At 40.6% G+C, this 17,495-nt stretch overlaps 1 protein-coding gene across 1 annotated transcript; it reads left to right on the forward strand.

Moving 5' to 3' along the window:
• The first annotated feature begins 15,614 nt into the window (after positions 1–15,614).
• LOC141628271 (uncharacterized) lies at positions 15,615–17,403 on the forward strand. Its single transcript, XM_074441435.1, has 4 exons — positions 15,615–15,946; positions 16,063–16,593; positions 16,637–16,829; positions 16,915–17,403. The coding sequence occupies exons 1-4, from the start codon at positions 15,615–15,617 to the stop codon at positions 17,401–17,403; spliced, it is 1,545 nt and encodes a 514-aa protein (XP_074297536.1).
• Positions 17,404–17,495: the final 92 nt, after the last annotated feature.

Raw genomic sequence — 17,495 nt, forward strand, 5'->3', positions numbered from 1 at the left:
ACAGTTGAGAAACGGAAAGCGAATTGCAAGTTAAACTCGAAACAAATAGAACATCACGAAGAATAAAAGAGTCACTAATTTGTACCGAGCCAGCTACAGTGGCAGAAAGCGTGTGGCCATTGGGAAGGCTAATCGGGCACGGTGTAATAGTCTGTGACTCTGTTAACCAACGAGCATCACCTGTAACATGACGGGATGCCCCTCGTATCAATTATCAAATCAAGAGACATACCACTCAGACGGTCTTAAGAAGAAGAAGAAGGTTCGGTCAGTAGGGCATTAGCATGAGCAGAAGACCGAGAACCAATCCGTTGTTTCGATTGAAGCTCCTCAAGAGTACGCGGGCGATCACCCTACCAGTCCGGGAATTTCTGTGTTTTAATAAAACAGTCATTAACTTCATGACCGGAGGCTTTACAGTGAGAGCATGTCAATTTTCTACGCTCTTGTCGCTCCGCATCTCGTAAAGCGCACCAATCGGGAACAGAGGATTTGAGGCAGAGGAAGCAGGTTGTACAACAAGGCCCATGACATCAGAGGCTTCGGGGACTGCCGCAGCACCAACTAGCAGTCGCTCTTCTTGTAAAACCGCGTGATTGACACGGTTAAGGGTTGGCAAAGGGTCGAGAGCGAGCTGATGATTACGAATGGGACCATACAGCGATTTATCAAGGCCCATAAGAAATTTATGCAAGCGCTCTGAATCCTGCCGAGCTAAAGCATTTTTGGTAACACCACAAGTGCACCCACTGGTCGTGCACGAAAACGGGGCTTCGTGGGTGGCAAGGGCATCCCATAAAGCCTTTAAATTACCATAATACGTAGTAACCGACATACCTTTCGCTTGACGGCACTCGTGTACTTGGGTTTTGAGGGCATGTATTCTCGCCCCATCAACAACAGCATACTGGTCTTCCAATTCAGTCCAAAGAAGACGAGCATCCTCGGTATCCGATACACTGTCCCAAAGAGACGGATCGATCGAATTCATAATCCATTGAACGACGGTGCAGTGTACAACTTCCCATTGACTAAGCATAAAATCATCTGTCGGTTTAGCAATAGACCGTCACAAAAACAGAACTTGCGTCGTGATTTAAGGGACCGACGCATAGAACGACTCCATTCCTCATAATTGTCGCTCCGGAGTTTGATATGGGTTATTGCTTGACCTGGACCCTCCTGATTAACAAGAGAAAAAGGGGAAAGAGAATCGATTTTAGAGGTAGAAGAAGAGGAAAGAGATGTGTCCGTGTCCGTTCCCGTCATCGTTGATCAGAAAAGAAGGAATTCCGAGCAGGCGATGATCAAGGACGGACGACAGTGGTAGGTTTTGTGGGAAAATATGATTTCACTGACTCTCCTGATACCATGTTACGAAATGTATTAGGTTAATTGTATTGTGTCGATTCTCATTAGCTCATCGGTTAATATAAATACAAGAGTTTAGTCGTGTGTCGAAGCCCATACATAAGTCACGGCGTAGTCGGCCTATTACTGGTTGTAGGATCTACTAACTGTTCGTAGTTCTTATGTCCTCCTACGCACAAGGTCAACAATTTTGGAAGTTCTACGCACAAGATGCAGAAGATACTTGTTATTTGTTTGTTGGTGAGAGAAAACGTTTTTGGACGTAAATAAATATATTTGTGTTTCATTTGTTGGCTTTAGTTTGTTCTAACGCTTTTGTTTCCTCATGAGATTAATGGGTTATAATCCTTGTTATGCAATTAAAACCGTTTGTTTATTATTCCCTCCATTCAACTCCACTTTGCAATTAAAACCGTTTGTTTATTACTCCCTCCATATGAACAAATAATCATATTAGATAAGTTATGAGTGAATCGACTTACAACTAAACATGAGATCATACGTGTTTAAACCAACAAGGATAAAAGAAATGATGGAATAAACAAGTAAGGCATAAGCAGCAATAAATAGATGGAGGAGAAAGAGAAGGAAACAGACACGACCACTTAGCCACGAGCACGTATTTCAAGGAGATATGACCAAACTAACCATCCAAATAACGCAAGACATTTATCACTCTTAGACTATGATTTCCCCGGGTAGGACTACGATAATAATACGGTCCTAGTCTAAATCTACAGATTCTCGGGTGTACATCTCGATTCGACGTGCGCCAGCACAGCACGCACCCAAGACTCGACTACTAAGGAGATCGAGTACCCCAGTAACACCCCCACACACCAGGACGCCTTACCAAGGACCATCCCAATGTATGAAGGTGTTACCATCTCGGTTACCTGAGGTAGTAGATCAAATAGACAATAAAAGAACTCTTATGTTATATTACTGTAACTCTTTACAACCAAACACAAAACTGATTACAAGTGATAACAATTACTACTATGAACTAATGCCTCCACATTTCTAGACCGGTAGCGTGATGACTCGACTCCCTCCATGCCCAGCAGTAACAGACCAACTATACCTACTAAGCCAACTGCTCACCATCCCCGAATGGATCACCACAGTTTTGAAAACATAACATGGGGTCAGTACTGCACAATCGAGATATGACAGATAAGATAAGTAACCAGCTGATCATCCACCATCTACAGTCTCCCGAACTCACACAGTACCCGACTACACACTGAAGTGTGTAGCCCTGCCAGATTACCCATCGCAACAGGTATTCCTCGCCGCCAGTGGGGGACCGCAGCCAATCCCCACCTAAATCCCGCTCATCAACGAGCGATAACCCTGTCCCTTAATGTGCACATCCCCTCCGGTGGCGGGTTCCACAGAGGGCTAACTAGGGCGTGAAGCCACTCCCGCAAGTGACTCCACCACAATCATCACAACACCACCATATCACAACCACCACCACCACACCAACGCTCCGATGATCAGCAGATAACAGTAAACACAATACAATCACATCTTAATTCAATCAACAGAAACTGAGTAGGGAAACCCTAACTTATTGCCAACCATGAAATGCATCCACACATATCCAAGCAAGACTCCGAGAAGAATCCTACAATGATGACCACATCCTATTATACAACTACTTCCAACAATCTATTGTAGGAATCCACAAGACAGCGATTTACCTAATGACGCGGACCGACGGTGACACGAACGACGACCACGCACACATCCTTCCTATGCAAATCCCGTCTTTCCCATGGTTGAGATGTAGGCTACATGTATGAGAGTGTATGGAGGTAAGGGTGATTGGTGAGAGAGAGGTGGTCTAGGGTCAGAGGAAGAGGAACCGTCGAAAATGGGAAAATGAAATAAATCTTGCGGATTCATGTTTTTATATCAACGCGTCAACAGCAGCCATACTCGGCCGAGTATACACAATACTCGGCCGAGTAGTCCCTGCTAGGTCGAGTAAACTCTCTCGTAACGCACCTATCCTAACCTAGGCCCTCACCTATCTCTTCATAACCGTCCTTCCTGGTCAAAGGGTCAGTCAAAAGAGTCCTTAAATATCCTGGGTATTACAGTCTTCCCCCCTTAAAAAGAACTTCGTCCCCGAAGTTCAGCCCACTCGTCTCAACAGCGAGGTTAGCTACCTCAAAGACGTTCCCCCTAGCATAAGGCGTACTAACATCGACCACCACAAAATAATACCACAAGTATTATCCCTAAACCTTCATTGTATAAGACAGCGATCAACACACAACTGGCCAATAACCCCACTATATCACTAAAATCTTATTCTCTTGTCGGTTATGACACTTTACTTCACCACAAGACAACATAGCCAGAAGATGAACATACAACATTGCCGGAAAATGATCATAGAAGACAAGCATATAAGGAAAGAAGGCTACGCACACAAGAACTTTGTTGTGACTTTAATTTATATGGACACTTTTATATCGCCGTGATATGTTATATCTACCCCACTAAAAACGAACTTCGTCCCCGAAGTTCAGTGCACTCAAAGACAACGCTTACCCGTAGATAGACATACTCGCAAGTCATACCTTTAGTGTATAATCACGAGACGTCTCCACTCATAATCCACGCTATACTATAACTTCTAGGAAAGAAAAGATGCACACGTACATTCCACCGAAAGAGCTACATAACAAGAAACATCATGATTCTAATGTCATGTCAACTCAGGCACATGACACATTACTTTACTACTACAACTAGGCCAGGTACTCTATAATAGCAATATAACATAGTACACACACGACTAAATAATTAAACATACGAATCTAGAACAAATTACATCACCACATCATGCGACACACAGATACTCGGCCGAGTATTAAGGATCACTCGGTCGAGTAAGCGTTACTCGGTCGAGCATTTGAGTCTACTCGGCCGAGTAACCTCTACTCGATCGAGTATTCTTTATACTCGGTCGAGTGTTGACAGGCAGAGAGCGATTTCCGTAGTGAAATCAATTTCACCCCCCGAGCTAACCTGCAAAAGTCACAATTCCATACCAAATGCATGTCCAAAACTAATCTGTCATACCCAAAGTATGCTAAAACAAGTAACGACCTTAAGGCCAAGTACAGTCATCCGAAATAAGAGTGTACAACAGAAACGATAAATATCCATCCACAATCGAAATAAGTCCAGACGAAACAAGAAAATCACTGATATGGACCCCCATCCATCTCATCATCGCCGCCTACACCTGAAGCTCCGGCTCTCGAAGTACTAGCTCCCTGATAACCCGTTGCTGAGTAATATCCTCCTCCTAGCTGGCTGCCATAGTTGGCTCCCCACGGTCCCGCGAGGCAGCCAAACTCGGTCTCCTCAGGTGGCCTCCAAAAGCCGGGGACAACTCCATAGCTGTGGAAGACTCCCATGTCTACCCCAGGTCCTCTCCACCAGACGGGCTGTGCAAGCTCAGTCCATATGCCCTGATTATGTGCCATCTCATGCATGTTGCGGAGCACCAAGGTGGCGGAGATCCGCTCGGTCAAGTTGCTCACCTGCATCCTTGGGTCATGAACTGTGGGGTAGAGCGGGTACTTCTGTGGGTAGAAGCTCGTCATATAGTAAGAGGACTCAGCCTCAACCGGGTCCGCCTTAGGTTGTCTGACCCTACGACGCTCTCGAGGTGGGGGAGGAGTCTGCAGTCCCTCAGGTACCAAGGTAGGCTCAGGTAGGTCCAAGAGGATGGTGGGATCAATCAAGTAGTACTGGGTCGAGGTCTAGGCACCCCAACTACAGGCTCCCACTCAGCTAGGTGGTCAACAACGGGAAGACGGGCAGGGTTGGGAAGTACCATCCACATAGATCCTCTCACTCTCCAGGCATCTTGCCATAGATGAACTATTTTTTTTTTTTATTGTATACAATTTTGAGACAAACTTTTAAGACAAAATTTTTCACCAAAACATCAATTATTTTACTCAAAAACATCATTCTCAATATCAAGGGGCTTTGAAATAGCATGTTAAAACAAGAAAAAGACTGAAATTTTCGACTTAAGAAAACCTTAGAAAATTCAAAAAGCAATTTCACCCATTAAATTGTTCTAGTGACGGCGTAGACGATGTTTATAAGCAATTAAATCCAAAGAATCAGAAGAAAAAGCTTGATTTCAGTTAAGCATAATGGGGATTCGAAGTTGGAACAAAAACATACCATAACTTTGACAATATAGGAAGAAATTGATTTAAAACCTTACACTGAAGGAAATTTTGGCAAGCAAAAAGCAAATAATCACCAAGGAATCACCCAAGAGCTTGAGAGATGCGAGTATGAGATATGAAGGTTTAGAGGGAAGAAGAAGGAAGTGTTGGAGGCGGAATGAGACGAAAGAAGAGGCATTATAGGGTTTTTTTTTAAATAACCCGGCTGAGCCACGATAAAACCGTACTCGGTCAAGTATGGGGCTTACTCGGCCGAGTATGGTCTACTCGGTCGAGTATCCTGAATACTCGGTCGAGTACTCGAAAACATTAGCGATTCTAATCAGACAAGAATGAGCACTCGGTCGAGCACCACCATACTCGGCCGAGTGTAGACTACTCGGTTGAGTATGCGTCTTTACTCGGTCGAGCGTCAGAGAGCAGGAACGAGATTTCGAATTTTAATACACCTGCAAAACAAGTAGCATTGTTTGGAGTTCCGTGCAATAGGCTCGTCACTGTTAGAGCTTACTTCTAACACATGCACACACATCATACACAAATTATGCATATCCCTTACCAGTTCCATCAACATTTCCACCTACATTCCTTGCTTCACTACCCCCACAATTACATCATAACCCTTATGTATAATTATTCAACTAATCACTACACCTGAAAAGGGTAATCTATATAGCCACAACATTACACACTCCACAATTCATCTTATACTCACCTTAAGCAAGACGTTTGTGAGACATTAACCATCGTATAACGCAGTCATTATTAAACAGGTCATTCAACTTAATCTTGCCATACGCAACAAAATTTCACATTGTACCACTCGAAATCTCTGATCACATTTCCGCAATCCTATTTACCAATTCAAGACTATTCCAATACCACAATCACTACATGCAAAATTCGTATTGATGCACATTTATTAATTCACAGATTCACACGACAACAGTTCTCACGCAACAACTCCTATCAACTACCCTTTCCTAGTGACTGGCTTAAGCACGATGGGGCCGTGATTTTGAAATGAGGGCGCCTAATTACCCAAAATCTAGCATCGGCTAGGGCTCCCAACGCACATACACCAGGTTCATTTTAATTTGACACCCTATATTCATTTGATTCATTGGTTCAGGTTCCAAAATCGTCGGCTCTGATACCACTTTGTAACACCCCCGCACACCAGGACGCCTTACCAAGGACCATCCCAGTGTATAAAGGTGTTACCATCTCGGTTACCCGAGGTAGTAGATCAAATAGACAATAAAAGAACTGTTATGTTATATTACTGTAACTCTTTACAATCAAACACAAAACTGATTACAAGTGATAACAATGACTACTATGAACTAATGCCTCCGCATTTCTTGACCGGTAGCGTGATGACTCGACTCCCTCCATGCCCAGCAGCAACAGACCAACTGTACCTGTTAAGCCAACTGCTCACCATACCCGAATAGATCACCACAATTTTGAAAACATAACACGGGTTCAGTACAGCACAATTGAGATAAGACAGATAAGATAAGTAATCAGTTGATCATCCACCATCTCCGGTATCCCGAACTCACACATTAACCGACTACACATCGAAGTCTGTAGCCCTGCCAGATTACCCATCGCAATAGATAATCCTCGCCGCCAGTGGGGGGCTGCAGCCAATCGCCACCTAAATCCCGCTCATCAACGAGCGATAACCCTGTCCCTTAATGTGCACATCCCCTCTCGTGGCGGGTTCCACGGAGGACGAAATAGGGCGTGAAGCCACTCCCGTAAGTGACTCCACCACAATCATCACAACACCACCACATCACAACCACCACCACCACACCAACGCTCCGATGTTCAGCAGATAACAGTAAACACAATACAATCACATCTTAGATAAATCAACAGAAACTGAGTAGGGAAACCCTACCTTATCGCCATCCATGAAATGCATCCACACATAGCCAAGCAAGACTCCGAGAAGAATCCTACAACAATGACCACATCCTATTATACAACTATTTCCAACAATCTACTGTAGGAAACCACAAGACAGCGACTTGCCTAATGACGCGGACCGACGGTGACACGAACGACGACCACGCACACATCCTTCCTATGCAAATCCCTTCTTTCCCATGGTTGAGATGTAGGCTACATGTATGAGAGTGTATGGAGGTAAGGATGATTGGTGAGAGAGAGGTAGGCTAGGGTTAGAGGAAGAGGAACTGTCGAAAATGGGAAAATGAAATAAATCTTGCGGACTCACGTTTTTATATCAACGTGTTAACAGCAGCCATATTGGGTCGAGTACTGCCATACTCGGCTGAGTAGACTCTACTCGGTCGAGTATACACAATACTCGGCCGAGTAGTCCCTGCTAGGTCGAGTAAACTCTCTCGTAACGCACCTATCCTAACCTAGGCACTCACCTATCTACCTAACGGTCCTTCCTGGTCAAAGCGTCAGTCAAAAGAGTCCTTAAATATCATGGGTATTACAACCCCAATCGCCAGAACAACACGAAAGTGGCGGAAAGACTAAGATAAGACTCACTTGCCAGAACAATACAAGTGGCCAAAAGCCGTACTTGCCAGAACACCACAAGTAGGCCAAACCCGTACTTGCCAGAACAGCGCAAGTAGGTCAAACCCGTGTTTGCTAGAACAGCACAAGCAGGGCGAAAATGTATGTCAAGCACATACGATAGTATTATGGAATTTCTACAAGAATACGACTCTTTACAAGTAATAATTTGTAGTGAATATTTCATACTTATATTATATTACTAAATGTTTCACTTTACAATTTAACATGCCGGTTAAATAAAATATAATAAGTGATAATGAATAATTTACGTTATATGAAAATTACGGAATAAATTTTGACCAAGCCCACAAGACTCATTTATGAGTCCATCAAACAAGTTATGAAAACCCAATACTTGAAGTCACAAGAAATCCATCAAGTTAATCATGCAAAGTCCAACCATGTAATCATGTGAAGTCCAACATTTAAAACATAGCAAGCCCAAAAGAAGATAGTATGTAAATTCCCCATATAAGTTATAGTGAACCCAATCTATAAAATATAATGAGCGGTAATGAATAATTTACGTTACGTGAAATTTACGGATTAAAATGGAAACTCACACAAGTGATTTCTTCATGAGCCTACTACAAAACATGACATTGGCCCAACCCATTCAATCATATAAGTCCAACAGAAGAAATATGGTGAGCCCAATAATTAACCAAATGAGCCTAACTTTTAATCTCAAATGAGCCCAATTGAAATAATATGCAAACGAACGATATTAACGAATTACGTTATATAAAATATGAGACGGAAATTAATTATTTCAAATAAACCGAACATGCGCCAAGAGCACTCATACCACGGCTCAATGGACCGTTTGACAGCCCTAAAAGCGACACAACAAGCAGCCATACCCGGCCTCACAACCCGCCACTACACAGCTTGCAAGAGGCCACCTGTGACCACTACCCAAGGCTGCTAAACAGCCGTTAAACCACCCCACAACCATAATAAAAATGCGGTCTAAGTGTCCAGTTTTGCGTTCTCAAAAACCCACTTACCTACACTACTTTAGCCAACAAGAACAACCCATGAGTAACCTCGGTCCAACCACCAACACTCGACTAAAGCAGACCCATACCACACCCGAACGACTCGCAACACGACCTCTAAAACAGAGCCCAAAATAGGTCGTGTCATGTCACCCATGATCACCATAACGACTACCAAAACAACCTGAAGTCCATCTAACCCGGCTCCCACAACGACACCCCAAACCTCGCTCAGACAAACCCGGATTATCCGTCCCAAAACAGCCATTACCAACAACAAATTAAGACGGAAATTAACATATAAGGGTGGAAAAGACACAAAGAACCAATCTTTATCGGATAAGAGCATGTAAAACGATTACAACAAGACAGAGTTTCGACATTTGTCGAGTAACCTATCACTGTTACCTTAGCTTCTCGAATTTCCGAGGATAACGTCTAAAAACATGAGCCTTTCTTCAGTCTTCAAGGTTTTCAACTAAAAGGAGGAAAAATGAGTTGTTTAAGACGGGAAACCGAGTTGTCTTTTAAGAAGACATTTTCGAAAACTCAACAAAATCGAAGCTTTCTTACCTTGAAAGAATGAGGAAGGAAAGAGGAAGAGAATGGAGTAAGAATTAAGGAAAAAGGTTGAGAAACGAAGTCGGGATCTGCAGATGAAACTCGCGAGAATGGTGGTGTACTGGCTCTGTTGCTTCTGTTTTGTTTTTGTTGTTGCAGGTGAAATGCGAAAAGAAGGAGGAGAAGAAATGAGGGAGTGGGTCACGGTATTACAACAACAACAATAATAATAATAATAATAATAATAATAATAATAATAATAATAATAATAATAATAATAATAATAATAATAATAATAATAATAATAATAATAATAATAATAATAATAATAATAATAATAGTAATAATAATAATAATAGTAATAATAATAATAATAGTAATAATAATAATAATAATAATAATAATAATAATAATAATAATAATAATAATAATAATAATAATAATAATAATAATAATAATAATAGTAATAATAATAGTAATAATAATAATATATAAATGTAGACTGTGGGGTGAGTGTATGAGTGAACAATTATTAGATTAGTTAGGTGCAAAAAGTAAGTGGTGTGTTGTCGGTATGGGATAGGTCAAGAATAGATTAGCCTCACATGTGAAAATGTGACGGTCTATGTTAGACGGAAATTAAGGTGAGAATCAATGTGTGTGTGTGTGTGTGTGTGTGTGTGTGTGTGTGTGTGTGTGTGTGTGTGTGTGTGTGTATATATATATATATATATATATATATATATATATATATATATATATATATATATATATATATATATATATATATATATTATAGGCTTTTTTCAGGCAATTCTAGAGATTCCAACTATTTTAAAACACGATTTTTATTTTTAATAATAAACTCAGCTGAAGATAATTATTTTTGAGCTAATAAAATAATAGATATAATAAATTACAAAAAAGATTGAGTTTGATGTTTCACCATCGTTCACCAACACCACTACCCGACCACAACAACCACCCAATTCAATTCTCCATCTTCAATTCCGAACTCGGAATTAAAACCCGGGTTCACTTCACCAACATCAGCATAAAAAAAAACAGGTCCACATCAACTCGATTCGCTGCTGCTCCTTCATCTGAAGTCCTCCGTTCAATTCGACAACCAGCAGCAGCAGCTTCACTGATTCGCCCTCCTCTGTCCACCGCAACAACAATCAGTAGCAGCCTGCCACCGTACGACCGCCATAAATTCGAACCATTGTCGCTTGGCCTCCATTTCTCCTGTGCTCCGTTCTACAACCACCATGTCTCGATTCATCTCCATCAAACCGCCAGTTCGACTGCCAGCACTACCACTTCATCATTCATCATCTATTCCGAGCAGTTGAACCGTGACCTGCAACCAATCTGACCACCAAGTTCGACAAATTCAACCGAAGTGGCAGCAGAACCCGAGTCCACCACTTCGACAGCCACCAGAGCACCGAGCTTCTTCTGCCACCCATTGATTTGTCTCGGTGATATTCATAATCCACGGTGTTTCCTGTGTGAATCGAGTTTTGGATTTAGACATTCACTTGGCTGAGTTTTGAGAGGGATGAGAAGGAAGACGGAAAAGACTATTGAGCCCCTGACAATTCATTTCTTTCATCGAGTTTAAGTGAGGGCAGTTTTGTAATTTGCTGTTTTGTATTGAGGGGATATAAAAGGCAGTGTTCTATTTCGTTACTCGTGCATAGCGATTATAACTTTTATATACACAAATCATAAAAAAAAGGTTAATTTATTTGTATATACTCATATTCTAAAAAAAAATATTTTAATGTATTTGTATATACTCACATTCTCACGAGAAAACTAATGTTAAGAAAGTAAACATAACTTCTCAATTGCGAAGATACAATTAGAGACGAATCAATATTATAACCCGTACAACGTACGGGCACAAAATCTAGTTATTATTATTACTGTCACTATTATTGTTCGACCAAAAATATGTATACATATATTCTTATATAAATTATGCCTTAATAATATATTTTAATAATACGTATTTTTATATAAATGAACTTTTATATATTACTTTTATAAAAATCGTGTTTGAAATAACATTAATTAAATTGAATAATTCAAAAATATAAAATAAAGTAATCAAACGGTTTAATAAATTTTAAATCTCAAAATGGGAAATTCGCGTGTGTTACAACACCAGTTCACTCATCTTCGATTGAAAAGGACATTTCTGACTTGAAATCTTCTGACTATGCCATTGTTGCGATTACTTTTCCGAAATTCAATTTCGTTTTAAGTAGATCTGGGATTAAAATTACAGAAATTTCGAAATTAGAGGAAAAGGTAGTTAAGGAGCATAATCGACATATGCGTCATCATCATGATGAACAATATGCGATTCCACACAGTTTCGTACAAATGTCGACTACCCACCACCACCACCTCCTGCTTCACTCTCTCCCCACACTCTTGGACACTCTCTCCACCACAACCCGTCACCAAATGCAGCCGTTCTTACCACAGAAGACTCCGACAACAACGCCGACCACCACGACATATGTGCTCCCGTGTCTCTAACTTCCCTTTGCCAAGTAAACAACCAGATTAGCGGACCACCACCTTAAACAACAATACTGACAATAAAAAAGGATGCCGACATCACCCGCCCAAAAACCCGAATCTGACGACCATCCCGGAATCTTCGTCGAAGAAGAGAAAACGAGGGTACTGTTGGGTTCCTTTTATTGATGATAACATGCCCATTTAATGTGAATTCTCTTAGTTTACCTTTTCAGGTTTTTTGATCAAATCAAGATTGGATTAAGATGTGTTGAATTGTTGATCACCCAAAGTTTTGAGTCATTTGTGTCATCTAATGTACAAGTTAGGGAGTAGAGTATTTAAAAGCAATAATAATAGTCAAGACCACTGTTACCCTTACAAGTAACAATGGTCTGGACTGTCACCATGATCCGTAACACTTGAAACTCAATTTCACTTTTCGAAAATCCTTTTTTTTGTTTTTCTAAAGTGACTTGGACTTAAAAGATAACCTTCAGATTTCTTTCTAAGGATTTGGGTTTTTAGAAAAAAAGGTTTAGCTAATTGTCAATTCAAATTGTTTCCTCTTTGTACCAATTTGTCTCCTTGGTCTTTTGTAAAACAAGGATTGCTTTTTGCCATTTTAGTGAAGGCTTGTCATCTTGTGACTTGTTTTCCACTCTTTGTTTTCTGAAAAACCAAAGGCTTATTTTGGATAATTACAAACCTTCTTTTCTTCTTTTGCCTTTTGAAAGAGTACCCTCTTTTGTGCAAGTTTGGGGAAGAGTTGGTCTTCATCACATGTGAAGACCTTTGAATTTCAAAACCCTAAATCACCTACCTTGCTTGCCCTCTCTATAAAAGGAGTGCCTCATCTCATCTTTTCCACAAGACTTTTCAAGAAAAATTAATTCAGTTTGCAAAGTTGTTTTTCAAAGTTTAAAACCGTGTCATTATTTTGCAAAGCTTTCAAAAGTCTTCAAGTGTTACAATCATAACCATTGTTGCTTTAAGTACTAAACTCTCTCACTTATGAACCGTTTGATCTTGTAAAGTTGTCCATATCAATTCTTGTTAAGAATCAGTCCGTGGAAACTTGATCCTTAAAACGTTCTAAGTTAGTGTGTAGAGTTTAGGACGGAGTAGTCCTTTGACTCTTTGGCAACCGGAGTAGGTTGCGAGTTACCTTGTTCTAGGACGGAGTAGTTCTTGAACTTGTGTCACAACCGGAGTAGGTTGTTGGTCTTTTTATTATACGGGTTTTTTAGTAGTCGGAGTAGATCACTAAAATTAATCAATAAAAAGTAGATTGGACGTAGGCATTTGAGTTCTTGCCGAACCAATTCAAAAATCCCTTGTTTGATCTTCATTTGTTCTTTATTCCGCTGCTTTTATCTTGTTTAGTCTTATTATTTGCTTAACTCTTGAGTAACAGTTCCACATACTGTCACATTCGGTATGTAGCCTATACTCCATACGCTGAGACGAATAGCAACACTCAGAACCATTGTTATCTTCAGACTTTAGCAAACTTATCTTTTCATACTCGTTTAATCCTTCAATATTAATCGATGTATTCACTTATCTCCCATATTATCAAACAACTTACTTTAATTCAACTTTAATTCAATAAATTTTAAGTTGATATTTTTAAATAGTACCTAATTCACCCCCTCCCCCTCTTAGGTACTTGAATCCATAAACTTTTCAATTGGTATCAGAGCCTCGTGCTCTTGATCGAGGCTAATCGCCTTAGAGTTTGATTCTTGGGTAATGGATTCCGAGAAACACTCCAAGATCCCGGTCTTTACCGGTGCGAATTTTGGATGGTGGAAACTCAAAATGGAACATTACATCAAAAGTATAGACTATCAATGTTGGACCATCATCCAAAATGGACCTCTTGTTATTGAGGAAACCGATATATTAAACGGTTTCACCAAAACCAAAGAGGAAAAAGAATACAATGAAAATGACTTCAAACTTGCCGAAAAGAACTCCAAAGCAATGTCGATTCTTCAACGTTGTGTTGGTGAGGGGGAAGTTAATCGAATCTCTGGATGTCCTACGGCAAAATTGATTTGGGATTCTTTTGTACTTATTTATGAGGAGACTTCCCAAGTTAGAAAACACCGTATTGACCTTCTCATGCAACAATATGAGATGTTTAGAATGTCAAAGGACGAGTCCATAAATAGCTTTTCTTCACGTTTTTCTTGTATCATTAATGAGCTAAAGAGTCTAGGAAGGAATTTCGAGTCCGAGGACATCATTCGAAAAATCCTTCGTAGTCTAACCTCTAAGTGGCAACCCAAAGTCACCGCCATAGAGGAAGCTAAAGATTTGTCAACCCTATCTCTTCATGAACTAATGGGATCACTAATGGCTCACGAGTTTAATCTCGACAAGCATTCTAGTGAGTCCTCAAAGGGAAAGAGTCTCGCCCTCACATCTTCTCCAAGTGATGAAGAAGATGAGGAAGAAGACGAGTTTGCTATGTTCTCAAGGAATCTAGCCGAGTTAGTCAATGGTAAAGGAAACAAAAGGTTCAATAATAATTACTCGAAAAAACGCTTTCCTAAGAAACGGTCTAATTCCACCGTGGGATGCTTTAAGTGTGGTGATAAAACTCACCAAATTAAAGAATGTCCCAAGTGGGATGAAATCAAATCTAAGGAAAAACGAGATAAAGTTAAAAAGGACTACAAACATAGAGTCATGAGTGCTATTTGGGGAATGTCCGGCTCCGAGGAAGATGAGGAACTCATCGAGCAGGAACTAGAGGCTAAAATGGGTCTTATAAGTCATCTTAAGGACAAAGTCTCAAAAACTTCAAAAATCGAACACCTTAGATGCCTCATGGTTAATCCCGATGACTCCGAATCAGATTCCGACAATGAGGTAAATCATCTAAAGGACAAGGATAGAACTTACTCCAAAGAGAAACTATGTAAGCTTCTTGACCAACTTTTTGATAAGTGTCGGTTTCAAAATGATAAACTTGAGGTCATGCAAAATGAGATTGAGGAAATTGCTCAAGAAAACTTTAACCTTAAAAATGAACTAAAAGCAACTGGCAGCGTCACTGTCACCTCTGAGGCTTATGATGAAGTAAAGAGAGTCAACAAATTCAACAAACAATTGACTAAAGAATTAGAGCGTCTTAAGATGACCCCCCCCCACACACACACACAAAAATGCAAGGTAATTAAATAGAAAATGGAGAGAGAGAATCTAGAAAGAGAGAGTGCTCTGAATTTTAGGTAAACAGCCGCCGTTTTCACAAATAATGACGAGGGCTCCTTCGTCCAAACCTTCATCCGCCATTAAAACTACTCAAAATACCAAAAAAATGTCGACTTTATCGTCTTCTACTCAAGCTGCTGCTAAAAAAACTGGACCTTGTCCTTCAGAGGTCCTTAAAGAAAAAAATGTGAATGAAGTTGTTGGTATTGCTCCATACGACCTTGATGCTGTTGGGGTTGTTGAGAATACTGAAGAATGGGTTGTTCAAGGGAAGAAAAATCAGTCCTTGGCAGCTATCCCTGAGGATCCTAAGTACTTGCAGTTTACGGCAGAGGATGTTGTTGAAGAGCTGAACTATTGGAAGTCTGCGGTCTACTGTCGGTGGAAGTTGTTGATGGGTTTGTCAGAAGGATATGGGCTAATTTCTCCATTGATAAGGTATCCTTCCTTCCCAATGGTATTTTCCTAGTCCGGTTTCAGAATGAGAAGTGTAAGGATACTGTCCTAAAACAGGGACATTATCTTTTTGATAATAAACCCCTAATTGTGAGGAGCTGGACTGAAAAAGTAGAATTTACTAAGGACAACGTTAAGACTGTGCTTGTTTGGGTTCGTTTAATGGATTTGCCACTCAAGTTCTGGGGTAAGTGTTTACCTAGAATTTCTGAACTTGCTGGTAAGTATATTCGCAGTGATGTCCCCACTATGGAAAAAACTCGTCTAGGGTTTGCTCTTGTCTTGCTTGAGGTGCCATTTGGTGCTAAAGTTGTTGATTCGGTGAAATTCTTAGATGAAGAGGGGCAAATTGTAAAAATCAGAGTTGAATGTGAATGGAGACCAATACTTTGTACTGAATGTGGGGGAGTTGGTCATGAGGGATCTAAATGTAGGAAACCAAAGCCTAAGGGTCCTTCCCAACCCCAACCTGCACCCCAGAAATGGGTCCCTAAGAAAGTAACTCATGTGCGTCAGAAAGCTCCCACTACTGAACCAGGTCCCTCTGTGGTTTTAGTGACTGATACTCATGCTGGGATTACTCTTGTGACTACTCCTGAGGAAGTTCAGCACAAGCTTCAGGTTACTTGGTCCAAAAAATTGCACTTATAGTCAAGTTAATACTCCTGCCAGGCCACCTATTACTTTCAGCAGACAAGAGATCATCAAAGCAGGGAAAAATCAAAGTGCTCTCAGCCAGTATACCTTCCAGGATGCTCTTAACAATGCTACACCTAAGGTGGGCATTAGTAATGCTTTGCCTAATGTTTCTCCTAGGGTTGGTGTTGGTACAAGTGGTAGTGTGTTACTCCCTACTAGGAGTAATGTATAGCCTTGGTTTTTGGAATGTTAGGGGACTGAATAGCCCAGCTAAACAAAAACAAATTAAATGGTTCTTACATTTTCATCAGGTGGGTTTATTTGGTCTCCTTGAGACAAAGGTAAAGCCTTTGTCTCTAAATTCTGTTAGATTAAATATGTGTGATGGATGGTCATTATCTACTAATACTTCTTACCATTCTGGAGGTAGAATATGGGTGCTGTGGAATCCTTCTGTGTTTCATGTTCAGTTTCTTTATTATTCTGCACAGCTTATTCATATGGAAGTTGTTGAAGTTTGCACTCAGTTCCATTTTTATTACTCTATGGTCTATGCTTTTAATGACACAGCTGATATGAAGAGTCTTTGGGCTGACTTGAATGGTATAGCTTCTACTGTTCAGGGGCCTTGGATGATTTGTGGGGATTTCAACTGTGTCTTAAGCCCTGCAGAAAGGCTTGGTGGTCACACAACTGAGGAAGAGATGTCTGACTTTCAGGACTGTCTTGATCAATGTCAATTGTTTGATAGTCCAGCTGCTGGATCTTTCTATACATGGAATAATAAACAAGATCCTTAGACTAGGGTCTACTCTAGGTTGGATAGGGTCCTTGTTAATTGTGATTGGGTTCAAGCTAGGGGGACTTCTTATGCTCACTTCTATAATGAAGG

This window comes from Silene latifolia, chromosome Y (assembly GCF_048544455.1).
Source record: "Silene latifolia isolate original U9 population chromosome Y, ASM4854445v1, whole genome shotgun sequence".
Taxonomy (NCBI): domain Eukaryota; kingdom Viridiplantae; phylum Streptophyta; class Magnoliopsida; order Caryophyllales; family Caryophyllaceae; genus Silene; species Silene latifolia.